The 11,756-nt window shown below is 43.8% G+C and overlaps 1 protein-coding gene across 1 annotated transcript; it reads right to left on the bottom strand.

The window, feature by feature from the left end:
• Positions 1-3,286: 3,286 nt before the first annotated feature.
• On the bottom strand, positions 3,287-10,329 carry NRSN1 (neurensin 1). Its single transcript, XM_063098475.1, has 2 exons — positions 10,141-10,329; positions 3,287-3,685 (listed from the first exon to the last, which is right to left on the bottom strand). Exons 1-2 carry the CDS (start codon positions 10,327-10,329, stop codon positions 3,287-3,289), a joined length of 588 nt encoding a protein of 195 aa, XP_062954545.1.
• Positions 10,330-11,756: the final 1,427 nt, after the last annotated feature.

Raw genomic sequence — 11,756 nt, 5'->3', positions numbered from 1 at the left:
CAATTGTTTTAAATGTCCATACAATAGTAACACATAGCTTCTATGTATTTGCTTTTAAGGGTTCACCATTCATTAAGATATGCTCTCTCTACCCAAGCAACTAACAGTGTAGCTTCTATGTAAGTGACAGATGTGTAAACAAATCACTATAATAAAGAGAGATACGTATGATAGAATGTGTTTGTACAAAGTGCTGGATATATTGAGGAAGAGACATTAAGTCTGACCAGATGTGTGTGTGGTGGGGTGGGGGGTGGGGAAGAGAGAGACAAGAAAAGCCACAGAAAGAAGGCAACATTTCTAGATTTCTAGAGGCAGAAGAGCATAATGGCTGGAAGTACAGCCTCTGGAGCCAGGCTGCTTCTATTCGAGTCTTGCCTCTGTCGTTTACTGGTTATTCCTGGACAAATTATCCTCTCTCTGCCTGTTTCTTCTCCTGTAAAATGAGCATATGATAATATCCTGACCTTGTTGTGAGAATTAAATGAGTTAACATGTACAAAATGCTTCAAAGTTGCCTCCCACTCAATACTCGTACATGTTAGCTCATTATTATTGCTACTGTTTCTTGATGTGGCCTTGAATGCTGAGTTCAATAGACAAGAATGAGCAGGTGGTTATTGCTGGGAAAATAAGCACTGTGGGAGAAGGCGCAGCGCTATGAAGGTGCAAGCGCATTTACAGAGGAGAGTGGTTGCCTATGACTAGAACAAAGGGTTCTGGGGCATGTGGCAGAACAAAACTGGAAAAGAGTGGGGCCAGATTACAGGAGGCCTTGGAAGCACGTAAAAGAGCTGCTGATACAATCTTCCATCACTGGTATTCTGGCTTGAAGTACCTGTGGGAATCTCTAACATATATACTTTTTGAAACTTCTGGGGGCCCCATTTACTTGGTGTCATGAGCAAGTTAGAAACATGAAGAACATATAGAAATGTCTCCCTGAAGGAGACAAGCAGGGAGGTGACAGGATTGAAAATGCTTAACTGAATGAAAACATACAAAGCCCAGGGTGGGAGCGGGGCTAGTTGGTCATATAGAAGAAGATTAGACCTGTAGGCAACTTCAAATTATGGAATTTTCTCCAACATGTGGAAGATTTTGGAAAGACACAAGAATGAGTTTTCTAACCATATAGAGCCATCATGAGATGGAGCAGCTTGCCCTGTGAGGTGTCCAGTGACTGGAAGTGCACAAGCGCATAGAAGTTGCTGGGTGAGCACTCACATGGTGGGGGGTGGGGGCGGGGAATTCTGCCTGGGTGGGCCCATATTATCTAAGGTATCTACCAGCTCCAAGTGTCTACGTGTACATGGCCTCCAGGCCAGAACTCATTTTTAAGTTTCTGCAGTTTCAGTCTCGGGTATTTCCTAATACCATTCAACCTCCTTCCTCTGCTTTGCCATAATAAAACTGCAGTCCCTGCCTCATGGGCTAGGAGGGTCCTTACAAGTGGCCAACTCCTCAAAGCCTGGGCTTAACAGGAAAGACAGGGCATACTGAATCCCTCTTGCAGACCCAGCTCCTACTTTATCCAACTTGGCTTCTTTTAGGCCTTTGTCTGAAGAAGGGAGCTGCTTCTTTATGGCTCTTATCATGTCTGTACCTAAAAGTTCCCAAACCCCATTATTATTTCATTCTGGAGCCCATTAGTTTTCATTCTGGAGGCTTTTAAAAGTCAAGTCTCATTGGCATAGATTCATTGGTACACAAGACAGAAGCAACATGGAAAGCTTCAGATGATGTTTCCTTGAACAGATGCTTAAGGGCTTGTATAAGGCTTCCAAAAATAACATTAAAATGGTATTTCCACAGAAAGGTAGAGAATCTGAGGAAACAAACATTTTCTCCAAAATCTGGCCAATAATCCTTGCTGAGGATGCTGATTTTCCCTGTGTTTTATGCTGGACTGTGCAAAATAAACACTGTGCACAAAGAACACTAATTGCTTCGTTTATTCTTCCATTTAGCTAGGGAAACATCAGTGCTTGTTCAGCCTCAGAATGGAAAATTACATGGTAGAGAGAAAATAGCCACTCTGAAGGAATGACAATGTGATCCAGGTTCCGCTCGTTCACATATTTTATTTATCCAGTAAAGGAAGAAAAAGAAAGACAGAACTCCAAGGTGGCACAAATTCTTGGAGAACACCAAGGTCACATCTTCCACTTCCCTTAGTCTAATTTAAATCCACAGACTAAATAAAAGTGCAAGGGATGAGATGAACATCTTGCTGGAGAATAAAACATCTTGTATGTGAAAGAAAACCCCTTTTAAGCTTAAGAAACCCAGGGATTTCTTAGTGGAGGATGGCTTACTTTTGTCCTTATAAAATCTGACGACATTGTATAAACTGCTGGGGTAGCATGAAAGCTGCTGACTCGGTGACTTTCTAGGAGTCCTATTCTGAAAAAGTCCCACCATGGTGATAGCCACAAGGACACTGTAAACCTAGTTGGGGGAGAGACTTGATGACACATGACAAAAAAGTAATCTCAGATGTCTGAGCAAGGAGCTCCCTTAGACACTAGTCCAGGACCCCATTATACAGATGGGGAAACTGAGGCCTGGGAGGTTAAACAATTTACCCAAGATCCCACAGGTAGTTAGTAGTAGAAACTCAAATTTCTTGACTTCTAATTCATTGCTTTTGGACACTACATAAATAGATATTCCTAATATTAATATTTTTGCCAATATTCTGAAGTTGGCAATTTTAGCTTTCTTTTAAAAAAAAAGGAGAAAGCAAAAAGATTTGTGGAGAATGCCGATAAATTATCCAATATCAGGAACCTCATGTTAAGATATAGTTAAAAGATTAATGTTTGGGTCAAAATCAGAGAATTTCATGTTTCTATGAGCACACATGACAATGTCTTACACATGATGAGACAGAAATGGAAGACAGCACTACGCAAGAAAGACAAGAAAAATCAAAATTAGAAAAGAAAATGAACCACATTAGTTGTTGGTAGGCTGGTCTAAACTGTTCAGCGCTTTCAAATAACACGGAAAATAACACGAAGTCACAATATATGAAAGAGGGGTTCCACAGGGTCCTGGTGGGCACACAGAAGCAGCTGGATGCCTGTGCATGGGATGACGAGTGGCCTCAGCCTTCACCAGAGCCACCCAGACTGTGCAGGTGTGAGCTCACACACCACACTGCCCACAGCCGAGCACAGCCCAGGTCAACACCAAATCCTTGTCATCCCCCAAAACTGGCGTGCTTCTTTTAACATCAATGTGTGTAAATCAGAAGGGAGGACTGGGGTGGGGGAAGATTTCAGGTTGCTGATAGAGGCTGGACATTTTGAACTCTGGACAAAGTGACCGGAATCTTTGTTTCTCCTGGGCCCGGAGCTTTTGTAATGGGCTGGGTGTGGGCTTTGATGTCTGCAATTCGCTCTTTAAACTTTTGCTGAAGGAATTTTTCTTCTTTGGAGTAGCTTTTTGCAAACACCGACATCAGCAGGCACCCTGCCATGGACGTGCCCCCAATGCAGAAGAGAACGGCTCCTGCCAACTTGCATGCGTCAAGGGCACCATTGAACTGGACAGCGTGTGTATCGACCACCATGAAATCGGCTTCGCCAAATGCTTCGATTTTAGGGGGCACAAGAAAGCCCACTGCCAGAACAGTCAATCCGAGAACCACGAAGACTGTGCCTGAGATGAGTCCGACCTAGGGCAAGATAACGATAGAAGCAAGACAAAATAAGCCAGGTGGGTCAGCTCTCCCTGGAAGCCTCAAGCACAGGACTTGTCTTGTTTCTCAAGAGAAGTGAATATTCCCAGTCACCCCCAATTCACATGAAAACCCTACTTGATTTTCTAGTTTAAAAAGAAGGTGAAAGGGAGACCTTTCTGATTTTAATGCCAACCAGCAACTGTAGCACTTAGTCTTGATATTTTTCTATTTGTACAATGCTTTTCAGTTGACAAAACCTTCCTTTGCTTACACTGTCTTATTTGATCCTGAGGAAGAGAAAAGCAGCCCTGATACCCGGGGGCTGGCGTGACTCTCTCTCCTAGGCTTTGATGTTGTTAGAAGCTGGCAAGAAGCTGGCAGCAAGGCCATGCTGTTCTCCTGCTGGGCACAATCAATCTTAGAACATGAACACCAGACAGGCTCATTCTATGATCATGATGGAGTGGGACAAGACGATGCCACTTCTCTAAGCACGGATAAAAACGAGGTCATTGTGCAAACCGCAAAATACCAAATGACCCCCTTGCCTGGTTATTTTGAGTGCCTGCTACTGCTCTTACCCATTAGGGCTTTAGTCTCACTCCAGTCTGCCCTCTCCATAGACTTGATTTATTAAGATATCCAATCATAGAATCATCCCTGACAATCCAGAGTGAACTCTCACTTTATTAGACCCATCCCCAAACCACCCAACCAAAACCCACATCTTATAATACATCATTTTTCACTCTCTCTTCCCGGAATGCCCCATAGTCCCCCAAGACATCATTCTCTTTCACTGTGATGAGTAATAAACCCAACTGCTCAACGTATTGGTATGTTCCTGGTGGTCTTGGCTGGGGGACATTGACAGTCTTTATAAATACCCACCTCTTCTCCAAGTAAGCCGAGAAGGAACCATAATTGCTAGCTATGGGTAAGAAAATGTAGCTTCACAGAGGGTAAGTTATCAGCCCAAAGACAGACAGCTAGCAAGTTGTGGAGGCAGGGCTTAGAACCATGGAGTTGACCCCCAGACCAGTGCTGTTTCTCCTTTCACATGCAGCTGTGTAGACTGTACATGTGCAGATGCTAAGAAGTGTTAAGAGTGGCAGATGGAGGTTAAACTGCATTAGCTCAGCTTCTAGTAAAGTGCAACACACTGAAGACGGAAAGTGATACACCATTTGGAGGCTGAAGCTCACAGGTTTGGGATTAACAAATTCAGGTTTAGATTCTAGAACTACCATCTACCACTTAGATCACAGAAGGAAAGTTACTTCAATGTTCTTGTTGTTAATTTCCCCATCTATAAAATGACAAATGATAATAGTACCTACTTCATAGAGTTGTTGTGATGACTAAATGAGACCTTTTATGAAAGCATTTAGTCTTGTACCCGGATAAGTAATAAATTGTCATAAGTACTTGTAGCTATCATTATTATTATTATTGGAAAGCCAAAATGATGTCTTCTGGGAAAAAAACCAGAAACTCTCCTACGTAAGATACAAGTACTACAGGAACAACTGGGTTGTAAAATATAACATTTTGGATGGCTTTCTACATTTTTCTAAAAATGGTGGCAAGTCATCTTCAAAGACTAACCATTATTTATAACTTTTAAAAAGTGACTCACATCAAAAAATTCTGAATGCCCAAAGTAAATTAACTTAAATATCCATGATGACATTCTTCATATGTCCCTAAATTATCTTCCTTCTCAAGAACTGGCACTGATTCTTAGAAATGGAGGGCAGCAAAGATGTTTCCATTCCAGCTTCTGAGATTCGGGAGAGCAGGCGGGGCCAGTGTGCTCTGTCTCCCATCTCTGTCTTGCCTCTCCATGGCTCTTATTCCAGCCTGACACTCCATAAATATTCCTGTCTGACTAACTTAAACCACAGACTGATGAATACGGAGCCAGGTGATTGATTCTCTGAGCAGTCTGTTCCTCAATGAAGCAGTGCTTTAGATGAAAATCCACTCTTGGAATGTTACTCAGAAGCTAAAAGGCAAAGCATGGCATGCAGATGGGAGGACTCCTGCTCACTGTGAGGACGGAAAAGTGGCTGGCCACATTGCCCCTTTCCTCCTTTTCCTGTGTTGGAGAGAGGTCTGTCTTGGATGGGGAAGGGAGGGGGTTGTGTGGAACGAGCATTTGACTCCATGGATCCTGGATGCATGATCGATGCAAGTCTAATGAGGATCCCCAGGAGATGTGCCCTCTGAGGGACTCTAAACCAGTTCAAACACGCCAGGGAGAGCTCGAGATGGTAGGCGTGAAGGAGTCATGGCGGAATCAAGAATAGGCTGCTTCTTAACCCCCCTGAGAGCAGGATGGAAGGGAGGAAGGGCACTGGGATACTTCGGCTTAACCCTGGCACCATGGTGGAGTACTGCGAGGAAGAAAAATTGGGGAAGTGATTCCAGTATTATAAAAATTGTCTCTGGACACAGTTCTAAGGTGAAGTGGTCCTAGCTCTAAGAGAAAGAGGGCTCTATACAATTGAGGAGTTAAAAAAAAATGGCAACACAGAGGTCATTTAAAGATCTATGAGAGCAAAGCAGCTCTGTTTAGCGCCACATAGAAGAGCTGGAATGCTGCTGGGTGGGTCCTCCCCCCGGCACCACAGTGGGATTGTGAGGCCAACCCCGATGGTGAAAGAGAAGGACCTCTCCAGGCCGTGACAAGCCCCCAAAGCAGCAGCAAGGACAGTTCTTGTGCTGTGGCTTCTGATGACTCTCTTGGCTCTGGGAAGTATGTTGAAAACCCAGTCCCTGCTGCTGGAAAGGAGGATTGGATAGGGAGGAGAAGTTGGATTCCAGGAATTTTGCTGGTGGGGGCTAGAAGCCAGAGACTGCTGTCATTTTGACCAACATCCTTTTCGTTGTATGTCGGTGAGTGATGAGGTCTGAAAATGTGGTTCACTCCAAGAGGCAGAGCTGGCAGCAGCTGTGGTGCAGCTGTCCTGATGGAGGGGTGGCAGTGATTACTGCTGGAAGCAAGGACAGGCATGGCAGGAAAGAACAGCAGGGGATGGGGGGCACTGGAGGGAGCTAACCGTGGAGGAGCCATCTGGGTTAGAGGGAATCCAGGGAAGCTCATCAAGAGCGAAGACTGGCTTTTCCTCTTCATCAGCCCTGAGGGCTGCCGCTACCTCTCCTCAGCAGGACCTGGGCTCTGAGTGGTGACATCTGCCTGTGGCACTGGCAGATTCTAGCCCCACTGTCCCTGCTTGCCTCAGCATGATACTGAGCTTTACAAAGCAAGAACCAATGCCAGGCTCTGATCTCGGTCTTTCCACATGCCTGACCTCACACAGCCCTCCCAGCACCCCTTCACCTGGGCAGTGGAGCCCCACATCAGCTCTTCCACTTTACGGGGATTCCACTCCTTCCCTCCAGTGTGTAAACACATTCAACCACCTCTGTCTTTCAAAGCTATTCTAGAGCCCTGCATTCCTCTCTAACTACAGCTCTAGGTCATTCCTACCCTTGACAGCCAAACTTAGTCCTCCATGATTTCCTTAAAACTGCCTTTTCTGAGGTCACGAATGACCTCCTAATCATCAAGTCCAATGTGATTTTTCTTTTTGTAATCTCACCTAAATATTCTGTAGTCACTGATATTAAATGCTTATGCTTTCTTGAAACCCTCCCCTACAGTTATCTCTGACACTCTCTCCTGTTTGTAGCTCTATCTTGTAACAACTCACTTTCAGTCTGCTTTGCCAACATTCTTCATGAATTATTGGTATTCTCCAGGGTTCCACCCTTGATCCCACCTCTTCTTGTTCAATATGTTCTCTCTAGGGTTTAATCTGTGGGCACAGTTTCAACTCCCACCTATTACCAATGACTTCCAGTTCTCCAGCTTCAGCCTGGACCTCTCTCAAGCTCTAGACCATCTTTCTGACAGCCAGTAGGAGGATCTACAGAAAAATGTCCCAAAGGCTCCTCAAATTCCAGATGTTCAAAATGGTACTCTGTAAATTCCTTCCCAACTTTTCTGTGTTCCTCCCATCCACACATTCCCGGAGCCCTTCCTCACATTCACATTCATAGATAATGAAATCTTACTGATTCTGCCTCATAAGAGTCTCTTGAATCTTTTCTCTCCTCTCCACCAGAGCTACTCAAATGGTAGAAACCAGTATTAGATCTTGCCTGGACCATTGCAACCGCATCCTGATGGTCTCCATTGCTAGTCTCAACCTGCTCTGCCCATCCTTCAAGTGCCACCTGAGAAATCTTTCAAGAACCAGAAACAATACCACATGTTTTCTCTTCTTACTAGTCTCCCACAGCTCCTCTCATTTCTTGTATAATACTCCTTAATATCCAGCAAAACTCTGGAAAAAAATCTAAGAAGTAAGTTTAAACTCTGACCTAGTTCAGGGGGAAACTGGAGAGATTAGGACAGATGGAGGGGCTTAACCTGAGAGGAAAGACAAGGATGTGAGTTCCGTTTGCCTCTAGTAAGGCTGTGGGGAGGCAGTGTTGCCTTCTACCTGGGCATAATCATTGATGTCCTCTGAGCGGTTTCTGAGCTAGGTTGAGGAGGAGGAAAGAAAATAGCTCTGAGTGAGGAAAGAATGAGTGCGGGGGAGAAGACTGCTCCCATTGGTTCAGTACCTGCATATGGAGGCTGCTTGCTGCATAGACAATTAAGTGGCAACAGCCTTAGCCAAAGTCAAGTGCAAGGACAAGAAAGGACAAGAATAATTCTACCATAGCCTGTTTGATCCTCGGGAAATAGGTGGCAGCGATAGGTGGCAGGGGGCAGGTGGGGCCATGTCACATAGCTTTTGTAGACGGCAGCAGTTGCAGGCATTGGAACAAATTGGGAGTGACTGAGGCAACCATGAGTAACCGAGGACCTCTAAGGCACAGAGAATGTGTGTAATGCTGTGTGTGTGTGTGTGTGTGTGTGTGTGCATTTACACCTGATTGTGAGACATCCCCCCTCCCCAGGAAAGCCTACATTTACTGTTATCTTGCCTCCTCACTGTACTCAAGCTGAAAGATTCTGGGGAACTTTCCATTACGTAGCCTTTCAAAGTCCTCTGTGATCTGGCTCTTATATGCATTCCTGGTTCATCTCCTGATCCCTGTCCTCCAACGTGCAAACATTTACCCTAGCCATAGGGAACTATTTGCAGTCTCCTGAACATGCCATACTCTCTCATGACCAGCTTTTGAAACCTTTTTGTTTCTCCTGCTTGTTCACAGGTTCTTCCCACATGTCTTGAGATAAAAGCCCAGGTTCTCACTGTCATCTACAAGGCTCTATGTAAATCATCTGTGCCCTGTTATATTTCTGAACACATTGCATGTCCCTGTCCTCACTCCACTCCAATCAGACTGTACCTCTTGATCTTTTTCTTTTTTTTTTTTTTGTCTTTTTTTTTCGTGACTAGCACTCAGCCAGTGAGCGCACTGGTCATTCCTATATGGGATCCAAACCCGCGGCGGGAGAGTCGCCGCGCTCCCAGCGCAGCACTCTACCAAGTGCGCCACGGGCTTGGCCCCCTCTTGATCTTTTTCAAACACACCAAACTCGTTCCCATTTCAGAAGTTTTGGACCTGCTTTTTTCTGAGGTCGAATGACCTTCAGCCAGACAATTTTATGGTCTGTGCCTCAGCTCATCCTGGTACTTGCTCAAACATCTTCTCCTGTGAAAGGCTCTCTACCACCAGCATATCTAAATACAAGTCCCCACCACTCCCTATCCTCTTAGCTGGATTTATTCATCTTCACAGCATGTATCACTATCTGACATTCTATTATGTGGTTTATTTATGGTCTGTTTGCCATGATAGACTGTAAGCTCCATGAGGGCAGGGATTTTTTCTTCTCCTGTTTATCACTTTAATCTCCAGCATGTTGAACCCTCTTGACACAGAGTAGGTGCTCACTAATTATTTGTTGGAAGACTGAATATATTCTCTAATGAGGCTCCTTCATTTGAGGAGGTTGAGGCTCAGAGAGGCTCATGATCTCTTATCCGGTAGAGGCAGAGCTGGTATACACCAGTGTACTATGTCTCAACATTAACTCTCTCTAAATTATTTCCTTTTATATAATTATTGCAACTTGTCAAATGATATTTACCAAGCCTGTAAGGGAGGCTGAAAGAATACAATGTTTTGCCTATGTGTAGCTTCACAGTTAGTGAAATTAGTGGCACGTTAATAACAGTAGCAATAATAATTAACATGCAATTGGGCCTATTTATGTTTATCCTACTCACTGACAATAATTCTGTGCTTAGAGGTTTAGATTCTCCTGTCCTAAGGGAAGAAAAATGCATTTGGTATCATCAGGAGTGATGTACACACAGAATACCAAACCTCTCAGTTCTCTGTATTTACTCAGTTCTCAGTATTTACTATATCCAATAATTTTTCCATCCCCACCAGTTAAATACATGTTCTTTCCTTACCTTCCAGAGTACTGAGCTCCACCTGTTAGGTGATCTCTGGATCTGGAAATCATCCTCATACTCCCAGATCGAGGCGGTACAGTCCTCGTAAAACTGGTGCAGGTAGGACCGGACCCCATAGCGCTGGTACCCAGCCTCGGTAGCAGCCTGTGCCTGCCTGGACCCACAGACGTTGCTGCAAGAACTCATCCTTTCTGGCTGGAATGACAACATCCACATGGATCAGCCTCATGGGCTGTGGCCTCAGACCAAAAGGCATATTAAAGGTGAGGAGAACCAGGCTGAGTAATGTCAGCCAATTTGAAGAATGCTCTTTTCTTAAGATATAAAGACACTTTTGTTGGTGGTGTTTTTTCTTGTTTGGTGGCTGGCTGGTACAGGGATGCGAACCCATGACTTTGGTGTTATAAGGCTGTGCTCTAGCCAACTAAGCTAACAGGCCAGCCCAATATAAAGACGCTTCGAAAGACTTGTCTTTCTGATAAGCTGCTCTTCTTTTCTGTTCAATGCAAAATTACCCCAAATATTCCATGCTAGAACTGATTCTTTGTAAATGAAATGAGACACACCAGCACAGCTCAGTTAAATTATGCAAAAATTTAAGCATGAGGCACATGAGAAATGGCAACAAAGAAGTTGAGATTTTCATTGCCTTGACAAGACATCTTTAATCTCTTAGAATCCAGTAGTCTTTACACTTACATGTGAAAGAATTAGGCAGGCACTTTCATTTGCTACAGATGGAATTTGCCTTGGACCATCCTCTGTGATTTTTAGCCATGTTTCTTTGTGGAATCTACCTGATGTTAGTCTTAGCAGCTTTTAATTTTGTCTTTGGATCTCACGTATCTTCCTCTAACATTTTAACTCATTGTCAAGTTGTACAGAGCTTTATTAAAAAGCTATTGAGCAACTTATACTTCATGCTTTCTTAATTACAAATGGCTCGGCCAATCATTTATGTCTTATTAAACTCCAGTGCCATATATTCAGCCATTATTTATGGATACATTTGTCCATGTGGGTGACTGGAGAATAATGTGGAGAGTAGACACAGACTTTTATTACTCTCCATAAAGAATCTAGAATAAATAAGATTCAGAGTTTCATAGATAAAACTATGCCCTGGGTGGGCTACTTGGGACTCTGCTTTTTTAGATAGATATCTCAACTTGATTTAACCTAAACAATACCCTTAGAGAGAGGCATTTATATAGATTTGGTTATTAATTCATGATTAAAAACAGAAAATACTGAGGGACACAGTAATTTTGGTGAGTAAGGGCATTCTCATTTATCCTGTTTGTTCTTTGGTTTCCTGATCTTCATATAAGCAAATAAATGTGCAGTTGGAAAAGCAAAATACTTACTTGGATTTTTCATTTATCCTCTGGCTGGTTTTCGTTGTATGGACATAGTCTATATGTGACAAAGCGAGGAACGATATAGGTTATTTTCTCACTGAACCAGGTTTTCTCAGGGCTTGTGCTAAAAGCCAGGCCAACAGAGGCATATTAAATATTTCCAATTCCTTATCAAGAAACCACATAGGGGCCAAGCCCGTGGCGCACTCAGGAGAGTGCGGCGCTGGGAGTGCGGCGCTGGGAGTGCAGGGA

This window comes from Cynocephalus volans, chromosome 5, assembly GCF_027409185.1.
Source record: "Cynocephalus volans isolate mCynVol1 chromosome 5, mCynVol1.pri, whole genome shotgun sequence".
Lineage (NCBI taxonomy): Eukaryota > Metazoa > Chordata > Mammalia > Dermoptera > Cynocephalidae > Cynocephalus > Cynocephalus volans.
This window is presented reverse-complemented; position numbering and strand designations above follow the sequence as displayed.

Coding starts and splice junctions, on each gene's coding strand:
- NRSN1 (XM_063098475.1), bottom strand. CDS start 10,329: ATGAGTTCTTGCAGCAACGTCTGTGGGTCCAGGCAGGCACAGGCTGCT. Junction 3,686..10,140: donor GGAGCTCAGTACTCTGGAAG/GTAAGGAAAGAA, acceptor ATCTTGCCCTAG/GTCGGACTCATCTCAGGCAC.